Source organism: Plectropomus leopardus, chromosome 18, assembly GCF_026936395.1.
Source record: "Plectropomus leopardus strain MGB_pleo_1.0 chromosome 18, ASM2693639v1, whole genome shotgun sequence".
In the NCBI taxonomy this organism is placed as follows: Eukaryota; Metazoa; Chordata; class Actinopteri; order Perciformes; family Serranidae; genus Plectropomus; species Plectropomus leopardus.
In genome coordinates, this window is record NC_142193.1 from 28,555,880 (window position 1) to 28,580,221 (window position 24,342).

A 24,342-nucleotide genomic window follows, 5' to 3' on the forward strand; every position below is an offset into this window, starting at 1 on the left:
CACAGAGGGGAGGGGCCACAAGAACAGACAAAATGAAACTTAAGGAAACAAGAGCAACTGAATAGGTTAATAGGCTTATAGTTATTTATGTCATGAATGACAAGAAAATTTTTTTTAACCTGATTTGATGCGAAACAAAAATCACAGTGATTAAAAAGACAAATGCAAGGCCAAACACAATCCTACGTTGTAAAATAAGACTTTGTTAATCCCAGATCAGTGATATTCACAGGCTACAGCAGCTCAGCAGTAAGGAGCAAGACAAAAACAAGTACAAAAAAAAAAGAAAAGTGATTGCTGAAAAATGACATAAAATTACAGAAAAAAAATTTAAAAAATAGATGAGATACAAATAAATAAAAATACGAAAATGATATAAAAATCGGTATACATTTACACCTTTCACTTATATGTAGCATGCTGTAAATATAAATAGTTTATTTGCACTCAACTGCATAAAATCCAGCTGAATAAAAACAAAATAAAAAATGAATAAATAAATTATAAAAAATTTTAAAAAAAATAAAAGAGGTTAAGAAGCCAGTGGCTTATAATAACACCCCCCAACTTGAAAATGACATATAAAAGTTAAGAAAAATCAGTCAAACACAAACAAACAAACCCCTCTAAATGTTAATTTAGGAGTAGAGAAAGTAACTAGTCTGTAAACATTAATCCAATAAAAACCAAGAAGTACATAGAACACGATACAAAGTGCAAAGTAAATAAAGGAAAGTGTGTATATATATATATATATATACAGAAATAATTAAAAAATCATGAATTAAGTGCAAAATAGTAATTTACTTTTAATTTTTTTTTAAATGTGTACTTAAAGTGTACTTTATCATTTATCTGTAGACATTGATACTGAGGGAATACTGGCCATGTTTTGTTTTGTAAAAAAGAAGTTGAAGCTGATCGACACGTCTAGTATTAAAAGACTGAATCTGTGAATGGAATATAAAGAAACTGCTAAAGGATTGTAAAACAGAACAGGTAAATTTCTAAAAAATAAATGGAGCACTGGGCATTTTTTATCTTGTAAACGTGAAACTTAATACCTCCAGCTGAAAACAAAAGGACAGGAAATGTGCTGCGCCATCTGCTCCTCCCCCTCTACCAACCTCACACACTCACACACAACGACAGTGCAGGTACACATCTCTGCAGGATACATTGCACTCATTTAATGCAGACAGCAGTGTTTGTGTCTGATTGTACCACAGGGACGATGATTTCCTACAGACTCACCCTGATGTCACTGGTTTACGTAATTACCTTGTCATCTAATTCAATAATAATAATAATAATACTGTTAAATATGTTTAAACTAAATATTTGGAAAATTAAACCGCACCAAACCACTTTGACTACCTGGTGTAATCGTGTCTAGATGTATAAAAAGAGATGCTTCTGCAGCACAGAGAGACCAGAATGAACTTTATTGGCAATAATTGAACCCCTGATCTTTTTTTTTATTTCAAAATGCTCTAAGAGGGCCATATCTGTCTCTAATTCTTTTTAAGCCACCTAAAAAAAGTCAATATCCATTTGATTTATGCAATATTTAGTATATTTTCAGCACTTTACTTTGCCGTAAGACAGCCTTGACAGACTGAAATTTGAAGCTGATACATCAACTATATGTAATGTATAAAATTTATTAGCTCGTACAATGAAAACCTTTTGCACCCACCACATTGCACCATATTGCGCATGCACACTTCTTTATTTGTCTTTGTACTTCTTTGCACCATGGGCATGGAGAGAGACATATTTTCAAGACCTGTATGTCTAACATGAATGGCAGAATCTACAGTAAAGCTGACTTTCACTTTGAAAAACACCAGACTCCATTGAGAAAAAAAACAGTCATTTTACTCCTCTGAACAGCAGCTGCTGCTCTGCTGCGGCCTCCTGCAGCTGATGCGGAAGTTCAGATTTTTCAAACAGTAGTGTTCAGTTAAACTGACATTGTTTTTTTTAGGTGGCTGAAATATGTTTTGCAACGGCCCCGTCCACAGCAGCACATCACTTTGCTTCAATGCTGGTGTTTTGCAACTGTACTTTTTTTACCAGAAGAGGGGGGTGACTGGGGTGTTTAATTTTTTAAAATTTAAAATAAATATGAAATACTACCTTTTGAAGTTGTATGTCCCTAACCTAAGCCAAAATTAAAAACACAAGTCCCTCCTCAGCGCCTACATTTGAAAGAAAAGAAAAAAAAGCCAGACTCGTTTTGCAGCACCACTTCCCTCCTCACAAGTAACGAACAGTCCCTTATTGTGAACACGAAGGGAGGCTGGCACGGCGACTAGGAGCACGTTTAATCCCTTAATTCTGACCCCAAATGAAATCTTTTGCTGTCAAAATATTTTTCTTATACTTATGTAAACAAGGTCTTTTGGCCCTAAATTCAAAAAGGAAGGGAAAAATGTGTGGTAATGGGTTGGACTGAAGTAAGACTAAAGGTGTAACACAGAATTGATTGACAGCTTATACAATATGCTTTAAATAACAGTCAAACCAGGCGAGGTCATTTTGACCCCAGAGAAAAAAAGGTGTATGGTCATCAGTTGAAGTCCGACTGAGGTGTTTCCATGATGGAATAGCTCGACATCCAGTCACCTGATCTGGGTGTGTTTGCCCGATTTTAAGAAATTTAATTAAGTCCAGTTTTAGTCGGACTAACACAATGATTCAGCTTTTTCTATCATCACGTAAACGTACTGCTGTCTGTGGTTCAGGTGCTGAATGTGATATTCCAGCCTCACCTTCTAACCGCTGCTCCGTTAGGAAGTTTGTGATCCTCTGACAGGTCAGAGGGGGCTGGGACAGTTTGACGAGAGCGGGTGAGGGGTGTGAAGGTGGGCTCATTAAACCTGCAGCTCAACACATTCAGGCCGTCGGCCAGTTGGTGATGTCCTGGCACCCCCTGGCTCTGAGTCTTTGACTGAAAACCTGTTTTTCAGCTTTTCACAGCAGCTCCTCTTTACTGATCTCGTTGGCGTTTCTGGCCCGGTTGCACAGGAGTCTGTCCCTTCATCTGTACAGCTCCTCCTCAGCCTGAGGAGGCTGTTTTGCAGCAAACAGGGCTTGTTTTTATTATTGCTTGTCATTACTACACAGTGAATTAACCGTGTAATAATTGGTGCAATAATTACAGCAATACTGTGCAATTAAATGTATAAATGTCTGGTTTAAAGAGCCCAGTTACTAAGATTTTGGAAGATCAAAATAGATTTTTTAACTGTTGAAACGTGTGTATACCGGTGTTTAACCTTTTAACATCTTGACTGACAACATTTTAATATTGTGTTGAGATGCCTTTCACCAAAAAAAAAAAAATGGTTTGAATTTTTGAACATGGGGAAAAAAACGTAATGAGCAACTTGGCAAAAAATTGCCTCTACACTGAAATGTTATTTTTTAAAAAACAACAACAAAACAAGGGAAAATGTCCAGAAAACTATCTTTATAATTCTCAGATGTGAGTGTTTTAAACTTAAAGTTTCGTTTCAGTTGGGTCACATGACAGCTGCTCACAGCACTTTCTGACCCAAACAGCTGGGTGAAAAATGTAGTAGAGGAAAAAGCTGTGTGATGGCACGGTAAAGCGGTGAAAATACTATATTGATATTTTGGTAGGCCTTTTTAAAAACGTGGCTTAAACACGTTTTGATATGAACCCCTGTGGTGCGCGCCCCCGTGTGTTTCTGCAAACCGGGAGCGCGCCGACCAGCAGCTGTATAGACTGTACATCAGTATCTCATACAGCCCCACTTCAAAACCCACAACTGTCCTTTTAATGAGACACACAAGACGCGCTGCCACCCTCTCTCACTTTTTGGGGGGGTTGTGCTGTTTCCGTTACCATGGATACTTTCATTTTCATTTTCATTTCATTTTCATTTTCCAGTTCAGGCCTGCTCCGTACTGTGCGTAAAAGTTACAGCGCGACACACACAAGTCTTCAGTCTAACTGGAGCTCCGTCAGAACCGGAAGTCGGTCTTAACTCTGAGCCCTAACGTCACTTTACACCAGCTGTTCATCCAGTTTGTTCACTCTGATACCTGAAATGTGTCTGAAATCTTCTCACCTGTCGTGTCCTAAACTCTCAGCGCCAGTCTTCTAGCTGCGCATGCGCGAAGCCGCAGTAAAGTAAAGATATAGAATGGGAAAATAAATAAAGTTAGTTAGTAGTTATTTTGTTTCTAAACAAAAACCCCTAATTCTCACTCGTGTTTTTTTTTGTTTTTAAGTTTGCCAGTCAGAATTGAATAGGCTAACTGAATAAAGGGATGTTACACAGACCCTTGTTTTCTTTTGTTTTTACTGTTTTTCACACTTTCTTGAGGTCATTTCTTTTGTCTTGTTTTTGCTTTTTCTCAGGTCATTTTCTTCTAAATTCCAGCTAATTTTCAAAGTTACTCAAGTTTCAAAGGGTTAACTAAGGCCATCTAACCAGCAAACCTGAGTCAGCCTTCTTATAAATGTGCCCCCCCCCCTCAAAATATACATTTAATCATGTAATAATTTCTATTTTATTATTTATATATATTTATATATATTATATTATTTCTATGGTAAGGTCAAAAAGTCAGATTCTGTTATTAAAATTTACCAGACATGCAGTTACTGCTTCAGTAGAGCTTACAGTATATGCTCCCAGTATACTGGTAAAGTGTGCAGTGCTCAGACTGCAGGAGCTGCAGCAGAGAAACTCAGTGCCACTGAAATACAGATGTTCCTGCAGATACCACCGTGTGTTTTTCACAACCGATATCTCTTCATGACCTGTGAGGTCTGCGGCTGTATAAAAGAGAGTAATGGCTCGTGCGGCGCTCTCGCAGCCTCTGTCAGTGAAACAGGCGGCTGTGTGGAGTGATGTGACCCCGCCGTCGTCCATCATTGCAGGTTCAGTGGGTGGCGGAGAGGGACAGGTAGACGCAGAGAGACAGAGGTTGATAGAGTGACTCAGAGGGAGAAAAAAAAGCACACAATACACCACACACTCAGCTGCTCATATAAACACACACGTACACGTCTGCAGTCAGAATAAAGTGACAGCCATCATCATCATTTCAGAGGCAGGCAGGTGAAGTGAGGATTCGGTGCAGATTTTATCACACAGGTGTGTGTGTGTGTGTGTGTGTGTGTGTGTGTGACAGCAGTATTTCTCTCTTTGATGCATCCCCGTGCTCTCAGTTATTGCAGCTTTGCCACTATAAACCTTTCTGTGAAACAGCAGCCACATTTGATTAATGTTGCTTTTGTATGAATTATATGGGAACATTTTCACAAGAGAGCAGTGATTTTTGATGGAAGATGGAAAAGTCCTCCCCTCCTGACGCTCTGTCGCGTCAGACCCACCAGGGGGCGCAAAAACATTAAAAAACATGATCCAGCTGAGACTGCAGGAGCCAGGTTGCTGCTCTTTTTTATGATTTATTCCTTTGATTTGTATTTTAATCCCATACTTGAGACTTTTGCTTATTTATTTACCAATAAATAACCTAATATTTACATTGCAACGCTCCAAAACGACACATAGAAACCATAAATATGATTGAGTTTATAAACGTATGCTTGTCTGAAATGTTAAATATTGTACACTCTCTTGCTGATACATTTAATAGCATCCAAATCTCATGTGTTTTTGTACATGCAAAGACGGGGGCCGAAGTTTCCTTTCAAAATTGGGGGGGGGGCACATGAGTCAGAGGTTTTGTTTGAGCATCAAACACTTAATTATCTTGCCTTATCTGCATAAATTTGGGGTGCAGATGCTCTAAAATGTGTCAAACTAAAGTCCTCTCTTTCATGTTACTGGGGGGACAAATGCACATGGTGCGCCCCCCCTCTATTCCTCTCTTACACAGCTTACATCATGCACCTTTTCATTTTATTTTTTATTTATTTATATATATTTAAACCCATGTTTGGAAAACATTTAAAGTTCAATGCCCCTGCCTTAAAGCCAAATTTAAAAACATTTTTAACTCCTCCCCAGTGTTTACAAAATTCTCTGACACACCTCCCCTTTTTGCACTACCCTCCATAAAAAACGAACAGTCCCTACAATATATGAACAAAAAAATAGTAAAGCTAAAATAACTGTATTTATGTGCTCCTTGTTTCTTTACCTGAATGTTTTGTTGCCTTTTCATTTAACCCTTTGATTTCCACCAAAAACACACAGGTAACAAATTACAAGAAAATTACCTGAAATTTAGCACACAAAAAATATATTAACTTACATTATAAATATATACATAAAATAGTTAATTATTATTATAACAATAAAACAAATTATATATGTGTGTGTGTGTGTGTATAACCCTTTGAAACCTAAACAATTGCCTTGATTTCTATTAAGAACATGGAAAATAACACTGATGACCAACTGAGAAAAACATTTTTGTTTTTTGTCACCTTTTCTTAATCTCACAGTTTACAAAAGGTTATTTTAAATAATAATAATAATAATAATAATGTATATATACTGTATATGTATGTGTATATATATATATATATATTTTTTTTCAGTACATGTAAGGTCATTTTGTTTTTATTTTTTATTTTTTACTTTTATTGTTTGTTTTTGCTTATTTTTAGGTAATTTCCTCGTAACTTTCTAACTTTATGTGCACATTTTTGGGCCATGTCTTGCTAAACTGTTACTTGCCTTCTACTCATGTTTTGAAAAAAATCAAACCAACTGACTCAGATTTCAAAGGGTTAAAAAAAATCCTCCTCTCTTGATTTTCAGCGTAATAGCGCCTGTTTAACTATACTTTCCTTTGTGTTGGATTCAAAAATTGAAATAAGTGGCGATAAAGGAGGAAGGAGGGGGGAGCTCTTGTGGGGAAAAAAAAGAAGGAGACGGAGGAAACGCAGACCTCAGACCAGCCCACCTCACCTCTCTGTCCTCTCTCTCTGCTCCCGGTGTCCGCAGACAAATCTGACCGCGGATCAGCTCAGTCGGGCTCCCTCCACACTACGACTCGCACCAACCGGGACTCAGACCAGAGGAAACCGTGTTCAGCCCGCACGCCAAGAAGACACATCCACGGCGGACCACGGCGAGGGAGCGGACTGCGAGAAGACGGGATCCAGGGGACGTCTGGTAGGAGCGCAACACCGGAGCTTTAATGCTAATTTAACGGCGAGAGCAGAGAGGAGAGGACTGCCCGGTGCTGCCGACGGAGACACGAAGCTAATATCCACCGTTTTTTTCTGTTATTGGCCGCGCGTGAAGCCACATTTATAACGAGAGCTAGCGGAATGTAATGCTAGCAGCTAGCTAATGTTAGCAAGCTAATTAGCTTGTCAGGCATCCAAGAGTCGGACGTGTGATCTTTATTAAAATAGGTCACTGTTTTCTTTTTTTTTTTGAGGGGGGTACTGAATGTGCTTCGGTCACAATGTTCAGCCTCGAGTAGCCAAGTTAAGACAATAAACACAGCGAGCTGCCTTTATTGATGAGCTTGATATTAGACGCTTTTTGGGGATTGTGAGAAATAGGAAAAAAAAGCAAGACTTTTGACTGGTCTGCCGTCCAATGTTAATGTCGACCGACGTTGCATCTATAATGCTTCCCGTTAGTCGGGGGATAATGGAAAGAGACATTGATACAGGAGCGGGAGCTCTTGCAAACGCGGCCGGGGGTCCAGCAGCTGTCCGCGGGATGAAGCGAGGAGACCCGGAGCCCGACGCTCAAACAGCCGCTGCCCTCACTGACTTAGCCGGGGCGGAGTGCAAGAGACCCAGGATAGACGGGAGTGTTGTTGGAGACATTGGACAGGTAAGACAGTCAGAAACAGTTTATCTATCTGTGTTTCCATCTCATGTGTGCAGCATTGTCTTTCTTCTTCTCCAGTAAAAGCTTTTGTTCCCCAAGCATCACCAGAGATGATGATAATGTTTTGACAGGCCCCTCTTCCCCCCACTTCATCATAATCATGCAGCAAATAAATAAATTGAAATGCATGAATTAAACAAATAAAATAGTGTGCTGAGCTCAGTGAGGCAGCATGACCAAGCCAGACAAAGGTAATATGATACAGGCTCCATTGCTATGACAGGCAGCAGCACAGCAAACATCAGACCCATTCATCATGCCTGTCTAACGGAAAGTACAGCTTTCTCACACTGTATTCTTGTTTTTTGGGGGATGAAATTACTCAGACTTGTGGCAATAATGTACAGTGAGTCATGGTACATGTGCCCCATGCCCCCCCGATTGTGGCTAGGTGTTAAAAGAGAGAGGCAGACAGGCATTGGGGGAGGGGTCACTACGGCGAAAGACAAAGAACAGAGCCTTTTTGGTGTGGGCTGAAGGAGCATGGGGGCTCAAGGGGGGCGCTCCTTAACACGGGGTCTTCCCTGCTTTCATGACTCGGCTGCTGAGACAGCATCAGCAGCCGTTCACCGACTGTGCCGGACTAATCTGCGTGTATTACAGTAACGCAGGGGGCTGCTGAGGGACTGGATGATGGGTTTATCACTATTTATCTATTTCTTCTCACAAACACTACACCTGCATACACTTTGAAGTGTCCACTGTGTAACAGCACACTGTAATTTCAGCTGACGTGTGGTGTTTTAGTCTGAGAGAGCAGCTTAACAGCAGTCGAAGGGCAGGCGGACTAGTTTGAGGTCATGTGCAGGTAATTGAATCCAGGGGAACTGGTAAAATGCTTTAATTGGCTGACCTGCTGCAATGACAAATGGGTGATGCTGTGATGCTCGGGCCAGCTTCACAGAGGATGGCTGCTGCTGCTGCTGCTGATGATGACGGGGAAAGGTTACAGCCCGCCGGCAAAGATGATGTGACAATGAGCAGCGTGGCATGGGGAGGATTCTCGCTGCCCATCAGTTGTATTGATCGCTGGGCAGTGGAGAAAACGAGGGCGGGGGGGTCAGACTGGGAATAGGAGGGAGAAAAGCAGAGACTGGGAGGGAGGGTGAGTTGATGGATGGAAACTGATCCATGGTTGTAGGAAAGGGGGGGGTAAAGAGCAGTAAGAGGGGAGGGCGAGGAGCTTCAGACCAGAGTTGTATGATATGTTGTTCACGATAATACCGGTATAAATTTTAATATGATAAGATAAATTTACATTGTGATAATGGCAATATTTTCATCATGCAGTTGTGCGCAACAACATCTATTGCACATCTGTCCGTCCCGGGAGAGGGATCCCTCCTCAGCCACTCTTCCTGAGGTTTCTTCCATTTCTTTCCCCGTTATAGGGTGTTTTTTGGTGATATGAGGGTCTAAGGACAGAGGGATGTCGTATGCTGTAAAGCCCTCTCAGGCAAACTGTGTTTAGTTATAATTGGCTTTGTAAATAAAATTGAATTGAACATCAACAGCCATGGCTAATCAGTGGAGTAGTTTAGTTCAGAGTGACGTTAAGCTGGAGTGAAAATTTTCAAACCGGTTTGATATTCAAGCTCCGTTTAACTGGCAACTGTTGCACGAAACACTAAACTTTTATTACAGTTTAGACTTTAGCTCACATGACAAGTGTTTTTGGGCCTAAAAACTCAAACTTTTGACAGCTGGTTCCTAATGTAATCCTTTGAAAGGGCAACTGTCACAGTGTAAACTGGCAACGCCCGAAGTCACAGCGGCACTTCGGGCATGTGCGTGGTGTTCTTCTGTGGCGTGCCTTAACAAAGTTGCATCGCCAACTACTGGCTTAGCCGGCGTATTACAGCGTTCTCAGTTGTTTTTGAAGATCCGTGTACACGAGGATTGTGTTTAGGTTTTCCTTCTCATTTCCATCTCCACCTTCATGTAGACCAGCGAGCTGAAAATATGTTTGTATAGAGTTTTAATCTTATATGTTTTGAAAAATGTCAAAAAAATTGTTCTGGGTCCTTGAAAAGTCATTGAAAAGTTTTGAAATTTTGTCCAAGAAAATGTGTGCGGAACCTGGAGATATTTTTTATTCATTTTTTACAGAATATTTGAAGGCAAACTGTTACATTTATGTTGACTTATGAAAATATAACACTTAATTTGGTGCAATTTCATGTTCTTGAATGTACAATATATAATTTTTTTCATATTTTGCCGCATCATCATGAACATTGCGATAGTGAGAATACCCTGAAATATCATGATATCGTTTTAGGGCAGTATCACTCAACGCCTACCATGGGCTCATGTGGCCTTGATGGATAGACTTGGGGAGAAATAAAGGATGGAAGCAAGGAGAGAGCGGACAGAGAGGAAATCAGAGCCATTAGTTTGCATCCATCAGGGAGCATGATAAAAGATGAGAGGAAAGTGATGGATGGCGGGAACGACACGATCAGAGATAAGCAGGAGGATGGGCCCTGAATGATGAATAGCTGAATAACACTTTATGCAAAGGGTAAATAATAAAGAAAATGACATTGAGGGCTGATGGCGGTTGCACTGTGGTTGCGTGCGTGCTCAGGAAGATGAGTTCAGCTCATAACTAAATGCAGCCAACAATTACCATAGTATCCCCATCGAGAGCTGGAGGTGGGAGATTGCTGACCTTCGGGGCTGACTGTAAATCAGGACTGTAATAATAAATGAGAGTGCAGCCTCTTCTTTGTTGCCCTCCTCCCCCGCTCTGCCTCATACAAACTGCAGACCCCCCTCACACCCTGCTCCCCTCTAGCTGTCCTCTGATTTCTCCCCCAAGCATATTCCCAGATTGCTAATTGACTCCGAGTTCACAGGCTTTCAGTGTCCCAGAGTCCCGCCCCCTCCCCCTCCACTTTTTCCTCTCTGTTGTCCCATCTACCATCACTCAAATCTACGCAATATCTATCACTATTCCCCAGCTCCGCCTCTGTCTCATCTCTTGTTTTCCTCCTCGTCCCTCCCATTTTTATTTTATTTTTATCTCTCTCTGTAGTATTGATGCTTCCCCTTGAGGCAGTGCTGTGGTCCACTCAGATGCAGTGGGAGTACAGTCCTCTCGCTCTGGCTGTTTTTTTTTTTCAGAGAGCCGATTTGTCCTATCGTTGGCAGTAAAGAGGCTTTGTGTCGCGCTAACGAGATCAAAGCTCATTTAGGAGAGGGCATTAACCAGACTGATCGCTTTAACAGGAAAGAGCGGGGGGGGGCATGCAGGCGAGGGGTGGGTTGATATGAACGGACAGATCACGGAGATATCACCAGTACTCAGTTTGGGTCGCAGAATCTTCACCACAAGCAGTTTTCATTGAGTGTTTCTGCAGAGCACTAAACTTTTTAGTCTGCTGAGGAGCCCAGTGAGAAATCTAGTCTGTCATTTTGGTTGCTAATGAAAATATATTGCTGCCGGCAGTCGGCTACCGAGCCGACCACTTGCTTTGGAAAGCAGGCATTAAAGGATACTCTGGAGATGTCTTGATTTTTTTTCCTGGTAGCTGCAAGTAAATTGAGCACAAAATTTAAAACACTTTTTGCTATTTAGTGTAAAAAACATCTCATTTTTGGGATATCTCGTTTTACTTTTAAGCTCATACATTTTCTTCTCCCACAATAAAATCTTTAGAAACAAATCTGTTATATTTTTAAAAAAAAATGGATTAATGAAATAATTTATTAAGTAAATATTAAACCTTGGCTGAATACAGTTGTATAAATGGGGAAATTCAGTTTCATATATATGGGTCACTAACATGACGCTATTTTTTTTAAGTTAAATATAAAAGGGTCAAAATATCTTTTATATATATACCAGTCAGTTAAGCATTGCACTTCTTGGATTGCAGAGCGTACTCTGGGCACAGATGGAGCAGCAGAATCAGGCACAGAAAGTGAAACTTAACAGTTTATTCTGCTGGGTCCAAAAGTTTGCATTCACTAGCAGCAGCTGCTCCTTTAATACATCAGACTGATCTGAGCATCTCTGAACAGGATGACGGATCAATTTCACGCCCCGCGAGTCACAAACTGCTGCTGAGGAGAGAATTAAGCGAGGGGACACAAAATAATAAGAAGAGACACACATTTAAAAGAACAAAAACCACGTTTGCTGTCTGTAAATGTTGTTGGATAATATCGGCATATATCAACTAAAATCCAATATCATGCATCCCTAAACTGTACAACATAAGACATCTTTCTCGTTGCATGATTTGACGTTATTTTGACATTTTATAGAGTTAGCTGTTGAAAAGTTAAAACAAAAAAACCTTGAAAACAATCATTACCTTGTGTTTCTAGTCATTGACTGCAAGACGACAAGATAAAATGCTATAGTCGGCTTTACTGACGTTTGCCGATACACCAAGCATGAACCCAGAGAGCCTGCAGTACGTATAACCGTACCCTTAAAGTCTAATTGTCCTTCAGAAGCCCTGCGCCCGAGGCCGGGTCAGCCTTTGTGTTCATGTATGTTACAGAGGGTCGCACACGATCCTAGTTAGTCTCACGTTTTGCTCTCCACGGCTGTTTAATGATTGCTGTTAAACTTTGAGCCGCAGCACAGCGGGGGAGTCACCCTTGACTTTTGAACCGGCAACGATAAGCTAAAAATTCCCCAGACAAAGTTGCTCAACTCATATTTTCTCCTCTCTCTCTCTTTCTGTGTGTTCAGTTCAATTCTCCGTGCTTTATCGTGCAACAGCCGCATCGCCGGAGCAGAAAGGAATAATCAGATTGAAGGAAAGAGAGGAAAGGCACCATTCATAAAGAAATAGAAGAAAATAGAGCATTGCGCTCTCTCTCTCTCTCTCTCTTTTGTAACGCACTCTGCTTTCAGCTCCTTAACATGACACTCGCATGTTAGCTCTCCCTTTATGGTCATCATGTCACCACTCCCCCACCATAACATGCCTCCTCCCCAAGGCTGCCCCCAAACTGTCACATGTGCTCCCGTCTCCACCCACACACAGACTGAAATGTCAATTCAGTGTTTCCCTTACATGGGGTCATCTGTGATGCACTGCCACACTGTTGTCACAGCTGCCGCAGCGTCATGAATAATGAAAAATTCACTCATGAAAAAGACCCGGATCCATGAAGCTGCATGTGATGCTTTTTCCCTCTTTAAGGTCAGCTGTGTGTAACACTCAGTCCCATACTGCCTAGCAAAGTACTTCATTACCGCCGTGACACATTGTTAAATCAGTAAACTCTTAACGATCTGTCAGAGCAAGAAATGAAAAGCTCACACAGATGTGTGTGTTGTAGCTTCATGTACTGGGCACAGTAACATAATGCACGCCCCTGGTGCACTTCAGGCTTTGCCACGACAAACTGAAATAATTAGATCTGACAGAAAACAATGAAGCAGCCTGTGCAGCATATTGATGCAAGTTACAGGACAACAAAGGACAGGCAGCTTCTCATTTTTTAAATTAGGCTAAAACTTTGAAATACAGTAAAATAAGGAAATTGAAGAAATAAACCCACGTTGCCAGAATTTTTGTCAACGATTTATTAAGTCATTTACTTGCAGTTTTATTCGACATATTTATTTATTTTTTTTATTATTTACACAAACTGAAATAATTAGATCTGACATATTGCGGCATATTGATGCAAGTTACGGGACAAAACAAGGAAAGACAGCCTCTCACTTTAAATGAGGAGACTACTTTGAAATACATTAAAATAAGGAAATTAAAAAAAAAAAACATTGCCAGATTTTTTTTTGTCAAAGAATTTTTAAATTATTTATTTGCAATTTCCATCGACATATTTTATTTATTCATTTTTAATTATTTATTTCTATTCGATATATATAAGATTTCAACACTTAAATTGATGCATTATACAGAGATTTGAGTAAGTAATAAAACAGATGGGAAATACATTTAACACATTTACTTACTTAAAGAATACTTCACCTGCAGAATGACCATTTTTACATAAATTGCTATAATAAACGGGCCAATTTTAAATCACTTCGGTCTGGAAGTGATGCACCCTGGATGGCTTGGGCATGCATGTGATCTCATAAATCATGTAGCAAAAAATGCATGAAGTACTGAATGCTGGAAAAATAAGTCTTAATTATTTTGCATGAGTTGTGTAAAATTGTGAATGGCTGACATAGATTTGGTGTTGTTAAATGTGGACCCTGATTACTGAAACTCATGTACGATGCTCACTTTTTCTGTATTCTTTGTTCCCAATGGAGGCATGCCAGAAAAAAAACAGTTTCCTTATTAAATTCAAGGTAACAAGTGCTGAGTAATTGTTGTACAAATGGTCATTTTATTGTTGAAGCATTCCTTTAATTGCCAACAGATATTGTAACTCGCAGTAAAAGATGTTCCCAAAGGGCATGTTATTACAAGTATCTGTTTGGGTCTCTGATACAGGCCGACTAATTAGCTGGTGCTGAGTATGAGCAGATACGCCGCAACTCACATTTGCAGTTGTTAAAGAGTTTTTCCCCCCTGAAAACATAGTGAAAACAATGCAGCCTAAGCAGAGGCACATGTGTGCCGCTGATGCTGGAACCTGGATGTAGCTGTGAAGCAGGTGCTGCATGTAGACCCACTCGTCAACACCTGCATCATTCTTAACTCCAGGTCATCTGTTGTTATTAGCAGTCAGAAGAGAGGAGGCCGTCGTCAATAAATCCATGCAGCACGTACCCTGAAGCCACATGCTCTGTTAGAGTCGGATTGGAAAAGAATGACTTGTTTCCAGTTCATATCACAATTATCTGACACTCCTACTCTTTTTAGGAAGTACATAAGCAGCAGAAAGGCCTTCTTCAAATTTTTATTGTTGTAGATTTTATTAATGTATTCATTTTTTAATTACATTTATTTATTTATTTTGGGTTGTACCTCCGCTTGAGTAAGTAGGCAATAAGGTGTCTTTGTTGTTTAAACAAAATCAATCTCCTTTTCTGCCATTCTTACTTCTAACAATATCTAATCCTGTTTTACTCAACTTATTGGTCTTAACTCAGAGGCCCAGATGAACATACACAAGAAAGTGATTATGCAAAATTTATACACACGCCGGGAGATTTAATGGTAACAAATGATAGCATATATAGATGCATGAAGTAATCATTGCAGTTTTTTTTTCTGCCAAATATTATACCAGCTTTACAAAGGGGTGGACTTTTTTTGTTTCTATTCTTAAAAAAACAAACATACCGTTAGTATCACTGTTGCCTATATCAATCATTTTTCAATATATATGTCAGTTTATTTTGATTTTAGTTTCACACTTTAATGTTAAAAACAGAAAATGATGTAAGTACGCTGTACTGCATAATGTACACCAATTTTAATTCCAGTTAAAGAGAAAAAAAGAAAAAGAGACGCTCAGTCGCTAAGTTGGTAGAGCGGGCGCCCCATGCACAGAGGCCACGTCCTCGCCGCAGCAGCTGCGGGTTCGATTCCGGCCTCGGTCCTTTGCTGCACATCATCCCCTCACTCTCCACCTTTCCCACTTAAGCTGCCCTATCAAATTAAGGCAAAAAAAAGCCCCCAAAATAATCTTAAAAAACCAGAAAAGAAAGTACATGAACTGAAAAGAAAATGGGTTGCTGTAGCTTTCCCAATCTTCGAGCACATTTTAGTCTGAAAATGATTCTGTCATTTAGGAAATAAGCCTTCAGTCTGCAGTTCATCTTCTCCACCTTATGGTTGTCTTTGTCCGTCTTAATGTCCCCACATATCACCTGTCTCCGTTGCTTTTTTCAGTTTTATCCCCATCATTTGGCTTTGATACCTTCTGGAGAATATTGTAGCCGTATCACATCCATCACTTTCTGTCTTTGCCCTTTGGCCTGTTGTTTTAATTCTCTCTCCTTCAGTTTCTGCATTTTATGACAGCTTTATTTAATCTTCTCAGACAGTTTTTGTACCCATTTGTGGACTTCATTTGGAGGTTGCTGATGGCATTAGGCCAAAGATTGCCAAAGATCCCCGATGAAGGATTGTTTTTTCAGTATCCGGATCCCAGTGTTTCCCGGCGGCTGACTGCTTTGGGCCGGCGGATGGGCCGGGCGAATGCGCCAAGCCAGTTACGCTCCAAAATTCTGTTCTCAAATTTAACACTTAACACACTCCTTTAAATATTTATTACTTTTTAAAATATTTAGTTTTAGTCTGTTTGGTTTCTTAAAAACATGTGAACCACTCTTCACTTTGGCATAAATTAGATCCGTACAACACTTCTAAAAAGAAAATATGTCACTTTTAAAGGTTTGCCTTTTACTTCTGTTATTTTCTTCCTAAACAGTGGGAAAGAAGACATGAAGCAAATGCCAGGAGTCGAGTTTCCAATCAGAGCACAAAAGACTAAACTGTCTCCGGAGTAAACACTGCTGACAAAGAATGTAGCATTTAAAAGGCTTTTTAAAAAAAATGTTTTTATTGGAGTCAGGCGCAGTGCACAATCCACATAAAACATTACATTAACCCTTGAAAACTCGAGCAAAGTTGGTTTGATTTCTTTCAAAAACATCGGGAAAATGCAATAACTTGGTAAGAAATGTCCCACAAACTATAAGAAATTATTTCAAAGGAATTAAATTACCTATAAATGAGCTTAAAATTAAGTGAAAGTTAGTTTTACAAAAGGTGTGACAGTTTTGACAAAATTATCAAGAAATTATAGAAGAACGTTTAGAAAACTATATATATATATATATATAATCATTATAATGACATGTTTTAAATTATGTTACAAGAAAAAATACATATTTTTAAAATTTTCTGCACCTAAATTTTCCTGTTTGTTTTTGTTTTGTTTTTTGCATATTTTCAGGTAATTTTCTTGTTATTTTGCTTGATTAATTTCATGGTATTTTTGGGCTACGAGTTGTTCAGTTTCTCACTGCCTTCTTCCCGTGTTTTTGAAGAAATCAAACCAATTACAATATTTCCACCGCTTTACCGTCCCCCAAGACAGCCCTCATTAACGGGGATTTGAAGCCGTTACATGAAAAACACCAGACTTCATTGAGAAAAATGTTACTGCACTGAATGGTGGCGCTGCTGCTCTGCCGCTGCCTCCATCAGCTGCTGCGGACGGTACAGACGAGCAAATGTTCAAAAATGGCGTACTCGCTTAGCTTCTGTGTCGATGTTGTGGGGCTGTACTTTATTTATCAGAGGAAGGGGCGGCTGGCTATATCATTGAAAATAAATATATTATACTTCCTTTTTTAAGTTGTATGTGCCTAACCTAAGCCAAAATTAAAAACACAAGTCCCCTCTTAGTGCTTACATTTCTTTAAAATGCCTGACCCGTTTTGCAGCACCCCTTCCCCCCTCATAAGTAATGAACGGTCCCTATCCCCAACCACGGAGGGAGCCAGCAGCCACGAGGACCACACACGCACAACACCTAGTCCAGTTAAAGTCCAGCTGAGGTGTTTACATGACAGAATAGCTCGACTTCCAGTCACATTATCTGGGTGTGTTAGTCCGATTACGAGAAATTCAATTTAGACCAACTTCAGTCGGACTATTATGTTTACATGTATTTTAAAAGTCCAGTTTTAGTCTGACTATCACAGTCATTTCCACCATCATGTAAATGTTCTGAGTGATAAGTGGTACCGGCGTTACCTTCATCCGTCTCTCGTCTGCTCTGCTCCGTGTGGTGAAACACGAGAGCGGAAAATAATAATGATCGTGTGAGATTTTAACGGCGGCGCTCATAATTGAGTATAAAGGAATCAGTGAATGCTGCGATGTTAGTGAGGCTGTGAGAAGTAATTTGACCTGATTCTGGCTCCAGGATCTCCATCACACCTTCTGTTTGGGTGAAAGACTGGATCACAGCCGCCTCAGTTACACGTGTAGTGCTTTTGTCTTGATTTCGCTCTTCAGGATAATGTTTGTTGGTGGTAGCAGGTGGGATTTTTCCTACATTTGTTGATATGATTGAGCCCACGATAAAGCCAAGTCCACCTCCTCAGGCTGTTCTGCCGAAGCCCCCTTAATTACCCCGCTCCCTTCCTCCCTCCGTCTCCCTCCCCTCTTACCATCTGTTGACCTCATGTCATTTTGCCTTCCTCCACCACTGCTGCTCCTTTTTCTTCCCTGCTCTTCCCCGTTTGCTCCACCAACTCCCCAACTTCTTTCCTTCTCCTAAAATAGCAAGTTGGAGAGAGTGAAAATAAACAAGAGAGACGCCCTTTAGTTTTGCCCTCCATGGAGTTGGAGAGGGGGACAGACAGAGAGGCAGAGAGCGAGGGAGGGTGTTTATGTGTGTGACTGGTTTTCTGTGCTTTTGCTGATCCCTTCCAGTGCCGTCTGAAGCCTTCGCAGTCAGCCAGCCGGCGCCTTCAAAGGCTCCTCCTCGCTCACAAACTATATGGTATTAACTTAATGGAAACTTGCAAAAGTGCGAAAGCCCGGCTTTCAACCCGGACAGGCTTAGCGCAGCATGCCGCGCGCATTATTTATTTATTTATCTAAAAAAGTACGGGCATAAATGGGGGTGCTTTGTGTGTACTTTTCAGGCATGTAACATACTTAAAAGCGAGGGGAGTGTGTGCGCTTTAGTGCGAGTAAACAGGAGTCTCTGAAAACTAGGTATCAAGTTCAGACCCCTGGTCCCTTCCCCCACCCTTTAAGAAAATATAAATCACATGGCATTCCTCGCTTATGACTCATTGTCTCCATTTCGCAAATGTTTTACTGCTTTTTATTTCTCTCCCCTTTCTTGGCTTCGGCGGACTTATTCCCCACATTCCTCCACCTCCTGTGTGTCTGTCTCTGCCCTTATTTTCATTCTGTTCTTTCTCTTTTTCTTTCTCCTCCTCTCCTCCCCCCATCCATCCCCCCGCTCCCTCCTCCTCCCGCTCCTCTTGCAGACAGATTGATTCCAGATGTTGCTGCTCTCTGACACAAACTCCTCCTCCTTTTTTCTCTTTCTTCTTTCCACTCTGTCCACTGCAGAACAAACAGCGACTCTATAATTTGATGGTTGGGTATAATTTTGGTTTAGATTTCACTGGCGTTTTTAGTTTTCCTCCCTGTTTTTTGGAGCTAGTGCAACGCCTTCACCCTCACAAGACTCATTCGAAACACTTCAATCACCTGTTATTGTATGTATTCTGCAGTAATTCGGCTAAACTATCACAGTTTTTCTGCTGTTTTTGTTTCATCAGCGTCAGTTTTTGGTGCACTGAAATTCAAAACGTCAGTGCAGTCATGTTTGAAATGCAGCACAGAGTTGGAAACTCCCAACATACATCTTTTTTTTTTTTTAAAAAACTCAGAATAGGAAGAGTTTTCTGTTTCTCGTTGACATTGCCCAAGGCTTTGTAGACTTGAGATTCAGCTCTCAACAGCTTCCTTACACTGCCGTTCCATCTGTGCCGCGGTGAGCACCAGCAGCTTTATACACACTCGGTACTTTGCTCAATATAAGCCCGTCCATTCCCCCTGTAATTGTGGCGCACCAAGGAGAGCGTTCCCCCTGGGGACGAGGCACGAGGGGGAAATTGGTTCCAGATGAAACAGGAAGTGGAGAGTGGAGACAAAGAAAGGGCTGTTTCAGACAGGGGAAAATCGGAGGACAGCCCCTCGAGTCTGGACACACACACACACACACACACACACACACACACACACACACACACAGAGTCCGAGTTTATTGCATCAAAAGCTTTTCTCTTTCATTCTTACCTGTTGTCCACATGTGGACCTTTTCTTTTTGTAATGTCATGCTCTCGTTCCCTCCCGGCTTCCCTCTTTCCAGCTCCGTCTAGACTCCTTCATTCATCCATACATCATCACCACATCTGTTTTTGGGCTGAAGCGGGGTTTATGCCTCTGCCATCGTTGAATCGATGCCGTAGGCTCTGCGGAGACTCGTACCCGATACACCATAGCCTGCCAGATTTTCCCAAACCTCTCATCAAGTATCACTTGCATCTTTTAGATCTCTCTCTGCTGCAACACAGCTAAATTAGATGATCAGCTTGTTATCAGGCAGCTTCATAACGAGTTGATCATTTAAATCAGCCACACAGTCTAAGCGAATAAAGGGCAGTATTTCACCCTTTTGATGTCGGTTTACTACTGCGTCCATACAACTGCGATTTACAGTCATCAGTCATAAATAAAGTCGACTTATAACTGACAGCAGAGCAAGAACACAGCCGGCCAAAGTCAGGTGCGGTGTTTGTGCAACGCCACAGTAACAAGAAAACAGTCACATCACGCCAATTTAATAGTTTATTGCAAACTGTTAACATTCATTAGTTACACTTGATATGTTTCGGTAAATAGCCAAAGTAATACATTACGTACAAAAAAAGGTTGTGAATTCAGCTTCAAACTGCATCTTTTCACTCTCCAAAAGCAGTCTCCAATGTTAAAAAGCCACGCCAATATTTACCCTAGTTTTGCTTCTTCTTACGTCTCTTCTTCTCTTTGCTGCAGAGCGCTGCGTCCTTGTGATGGAGATGACGGTTGTTTTTCTCTAGCTTCTGCCGTCGCTGTCTCTTACACACTAACTAGCTCATTCACTGACATTGTATCTTCTATGCTGTATCTATTGACTCTGGCCGGCTCAACGTCTTTATCCTGCGACACACTAGAGGTCACAGTGACTCACTATCGCCTCTCAGGACAGGATGTATTATTACAGGAGGGACGGCGTGTCCCTGGCTGCTTAGCAGTGGACATCTCTGCAATACAATACATCTTGGACATAACGTCAAAGGTGTTACTTCATTCTTTTAAATGCTTTAAACTAAAATTATGTTCAGATCTTACATAATGCACCTTTAATGTTGTTTCTATTAAGCCAGGTTTATGAGGGGTTTTGAATCCATTAAACTTTACTGCACTTCACAGAAACACAGTGACAGAAACCCATCCACCAGCTCGTGTTTTGGAGGTGTATGTAGACTCCCGTGAATCAGCCTTTAGTCATTACATCTCTAAGTCCTAGTCATGCACTGTTCTGCGGGATCAGCTTTGATAGCTTTTTGTGTGCATGTTTAGACAAACCGTGTATCGCTCCTGTGTCACCGCGGCCCTCCGTCTCAGACGCCGGCCCTGGATTGGCTGGATGAATGCTCTCAGGAAGTGATTTCTGCAGGAGGCAGCTCGAGGTCAGGGCCAGGAGGTTAACTCTGTTGACACTCTTCAGTAGCCAAGTCTGCCCCGCTCATTGCTGTGGCGTTACTCGGCCCACTCTCAAGCTGTCTGCTGAATGGACGAGTGCATCGAGGCCGAGGGGCAGCGCAAGGATTTGAAACATTTTTGTCTGCGCCTTAGTCCTGCAGATTAAATGTAATGAAAACATCAGCAGTTCTGTTGCACTAACACCCCATCCCCCAACAAATACACACACACACACACACACACACACACACACACACACACACACACACACACACACATCTTTCTTTCTTTCACCCCCTCAGACCCTCTCTCTCCTCCTCCCCTCCTCCTCGCCGTGTGAGACTCATGCCTCGAGGAGCGTAGAGGCATGAGTCTCACTAGGCGGTCATGTTTTCTCTGCGAGGCTCGCCAGCAGGCTAGACTGTGCCGGTGTCATCTCTCTTTCTGCTGTCAAAATATCATCGTTTGGTTAACTTTCCCCATTGTTCCCGAGCTCCCCCTCTTTTGTCTTCTTTTGCGCCCCTCCTTCTTCACCTCCTCCTCCTCCTCACCTAACTCTGCAGCGAACAATGGCTGCTCGCGCCGGGGCAAATAATGACACGGAGGAGAAAATAATAGTTTGAGAGAAAAGCGAAAGAGAGAGACAGAAATAATCTAATTAAAAGTAATTACAGAGCAATTAACCACAACACTGGTTTCTGGGGCAGGGTCGATGAGGGATGGGGGGCTCACACTCTGCTAGTGGATTTTGATTGGTTAGCACGGAAAGTGCTGCAGTAGTGGGTCAGCAGTCACGATCAACAAAACTGACAACTTGATTCACTCAGTGTTTTTTGTCTTCTTCTCTTTTGTCCTTTTTTGTCTTTCCTTGTTTGAACTTTGTTCTGTCACAAAGTGTCACTTTTTTAATAATCATAACCAGGGATACTCAACTTGCTTTGCCTGGGGGCCACTTTTGCAAAATGTGTTGACATTTTTTGGATTTTAGGACATTTCTTGGACTTTAGGACGTTTCTAGGATTTTTGGACATTTCAAGGGCTTTAGGATATTTCAGGGATGTAAGGACATTTCTCAGATTTCAGGACATTTCTCAGATTTCAGGACATTTATTAGATTTCAGGATGTTTCTAGGATTTCAGGATGTTTTTAGGATTTTAGGACATTTCTAGGGTTTTTGGATGTTTCTGGGAGTTTAGGATATTTCTAGGATTCTAGGATATATCCAGGATTTTAGGTTATTTTCAGGATTTCAGATCAGTATCCCTGTCATTGGCATTGAAAAACAAACACTGTACAAATGTTTGGAGATTGGTAAAGGTTTTTTATTTTTTTAATAGTACTTTTAGGTTAATAATACCTCTCGATTGTCTCTTGTTGATTTGAAAACAAGCCCGGTGGAGATTTTTTGTCTGTGTACGTCACCCGAAATGTAAAAGTTTTGGATTGTCATGCTGTATCCACTCATTTTTCAAAAGCCCAGCCACTCATACCGCTCTCTTCCCTCCTGTTGTCTCTTGCAGAACAATGAGCCTTTAAACCCCGGTTTCCATGGATACCCACCTCACAGTCAGGTAAGAGATTAGTGACGGCTTGCAAAACCTCTGTAACAATAAATTTAAAAACTAACATAATACAGGATCCTTTAGTCACTTGAGATATGCTAGTTTTCAGCCGCCCAGGCGTCCTTTGAACAACCATAAATCAAATGCTTATTGAGGGTTTTCTTTGTCGAAGGATGTAAAAGAGGAATTCACTGTTATGTCTGAAAACTGAGGCTAGAATGAAACAGTGAAAGGATAGGTGCACTCAGGACTGTCTCTAAAATCTGAAACAGAGGTGTGACATGTTTTGTATCCTTTATAACATGTACAGTACTAGGGATGTCAACGGTTAACCATCGAGAATATTTTTGACTGTTTATGCATGTTGGTCTTTAGGTTAACTTGCAAACACACACTCTGTTAACACCTTGAGAGAGACCGGCTGTGATCCAAATTTCGGGAGGGGACTACCATTGTGAGCTTTCTCTGATACTCACAAAAACACTCACAGCGTGTAGAAGTACACCAAACATAAATTACTGATAGATCCTGACCGATCCCGTTGGCACATCTGGAGAGATAAATAATCAATGAAGTTACGCTGCTGTGCCTGCTGTGTAAATGTGTACAGCATCTTTCTTAATGGGGAGATGCACTAATCGTTTCTCTTGCGGTGGGAACGCAGCGGATAAAACTACAATGCGTGCTGGGCTGGGGCGGTATGTAATATTTCATACCTTCCTGAAATTTCACAGGAGTATACCGTATATTACAGTATGTGTATAGTTTTGAAGTCAATTTTCTCTTGCTCATCGTCTACTTAGTAAGTCCACTGTTGCAACAATCACCAGCTCCTCTTTGGTTAAAATAAATCCTTAATTCACCCAGATAGATGTAAAAAAAAAAAAAAAGACATGCAGTTATTGCCCACTGACGTTCTCTGCCATTGCTGGCCAGCAGCTGTTTACAGTCCTGTAACTTTTCCGTCCACCACCAGGTAAAAACATTATAAAATAAAACAGTAAAATTTCAGCACCTTTAAATGGATTGCACTTTGAAATATGGTGCCAAAGTTTATTCAGTACATTTACATGAACAGTTTAGTCAAGCTACAATTAGCTCCATTAGGCCATTTAATTTGACTACTGTCCTTGTCCCAGCATACAAGCACCAGGCAAGAATCTATTGAATTTATTGACGAGTATGTACATCTCCACCACTGCAGGTCGAAATATGCCTTCTTTCAGCAAGTTTTTAGAGACCTATATTATTTATACAGTCTGTGATATAGAGCCAATCACAATCACAGCTGTTTATTTTCAATAATGTTGGGGTAGAAAACCGCGGCGTCATGTATATATAATTAAACGGCGCTGAACAAACTCTGCCTCCGGTGATCGGTTTTACGCCACCGAAAAAAATGTCACTATCAGTTAAAGTGTAAGCTCCACTTACAGTATTTTCACCGCTTTAGGTTGTCGTAAAACAGCCCTTACTGACGGGGATTTAAAGCGGTTACATCAGTCATTTTACTCCACTTAGCGGCGATTCATGTCCTCTGCCGCTGCCTCCATCAGCTGTTGTGGAACGTAAAGAGGAGCAAAACTGATACTGATTTTTTTAAGGTGGCTAAAATATGTTTTGCTGTGGTCCGTGCACAGCAGGACATCGCTTAGCTTCCATGCCGGTGTTGTGGGACTGTACTTTATTTGAAATCAATATAAAATACTTCCTTTTTAAGTCGTAAC

The 24,342-nt window shown here is 41.0% G+C and overlaps 1 protein-coding gene across 3 annotated transcripts in view; it reads left to right on the plus strand.

Moving 5' to 3' along the window:
* LOC121956085 (RNA binding protein fox-1 homolog 2-like) overlaps positions 1 to 24,342 on the plus strand; it is an 84,217-nt gene that overhangs the window by 6,056 nt on the left and 53,819 nt on the right. For all 3 annotated transcript variants that reach the window (XR_015774813.1, XM_042504177.2, XM_042504176.2), the window contains exons 2-3: positions 6,963 to 7,811; positions 22,574 to 22,624. Coding sequence is in view for 2 of the 3 variants with exons in the window: in XM_042504177.2 (XP_042360111.1) it covers positions 7,569 to 7,811; positions 22,574 to 22,624 (294 nt within the window). In the remaining variant the exon portion in view is untranslated. The remainder of the gene's footprint in view (positions 1 to 6,962; positions 7,812 to 22,573; positions 22,625 to 24,342) is intronic.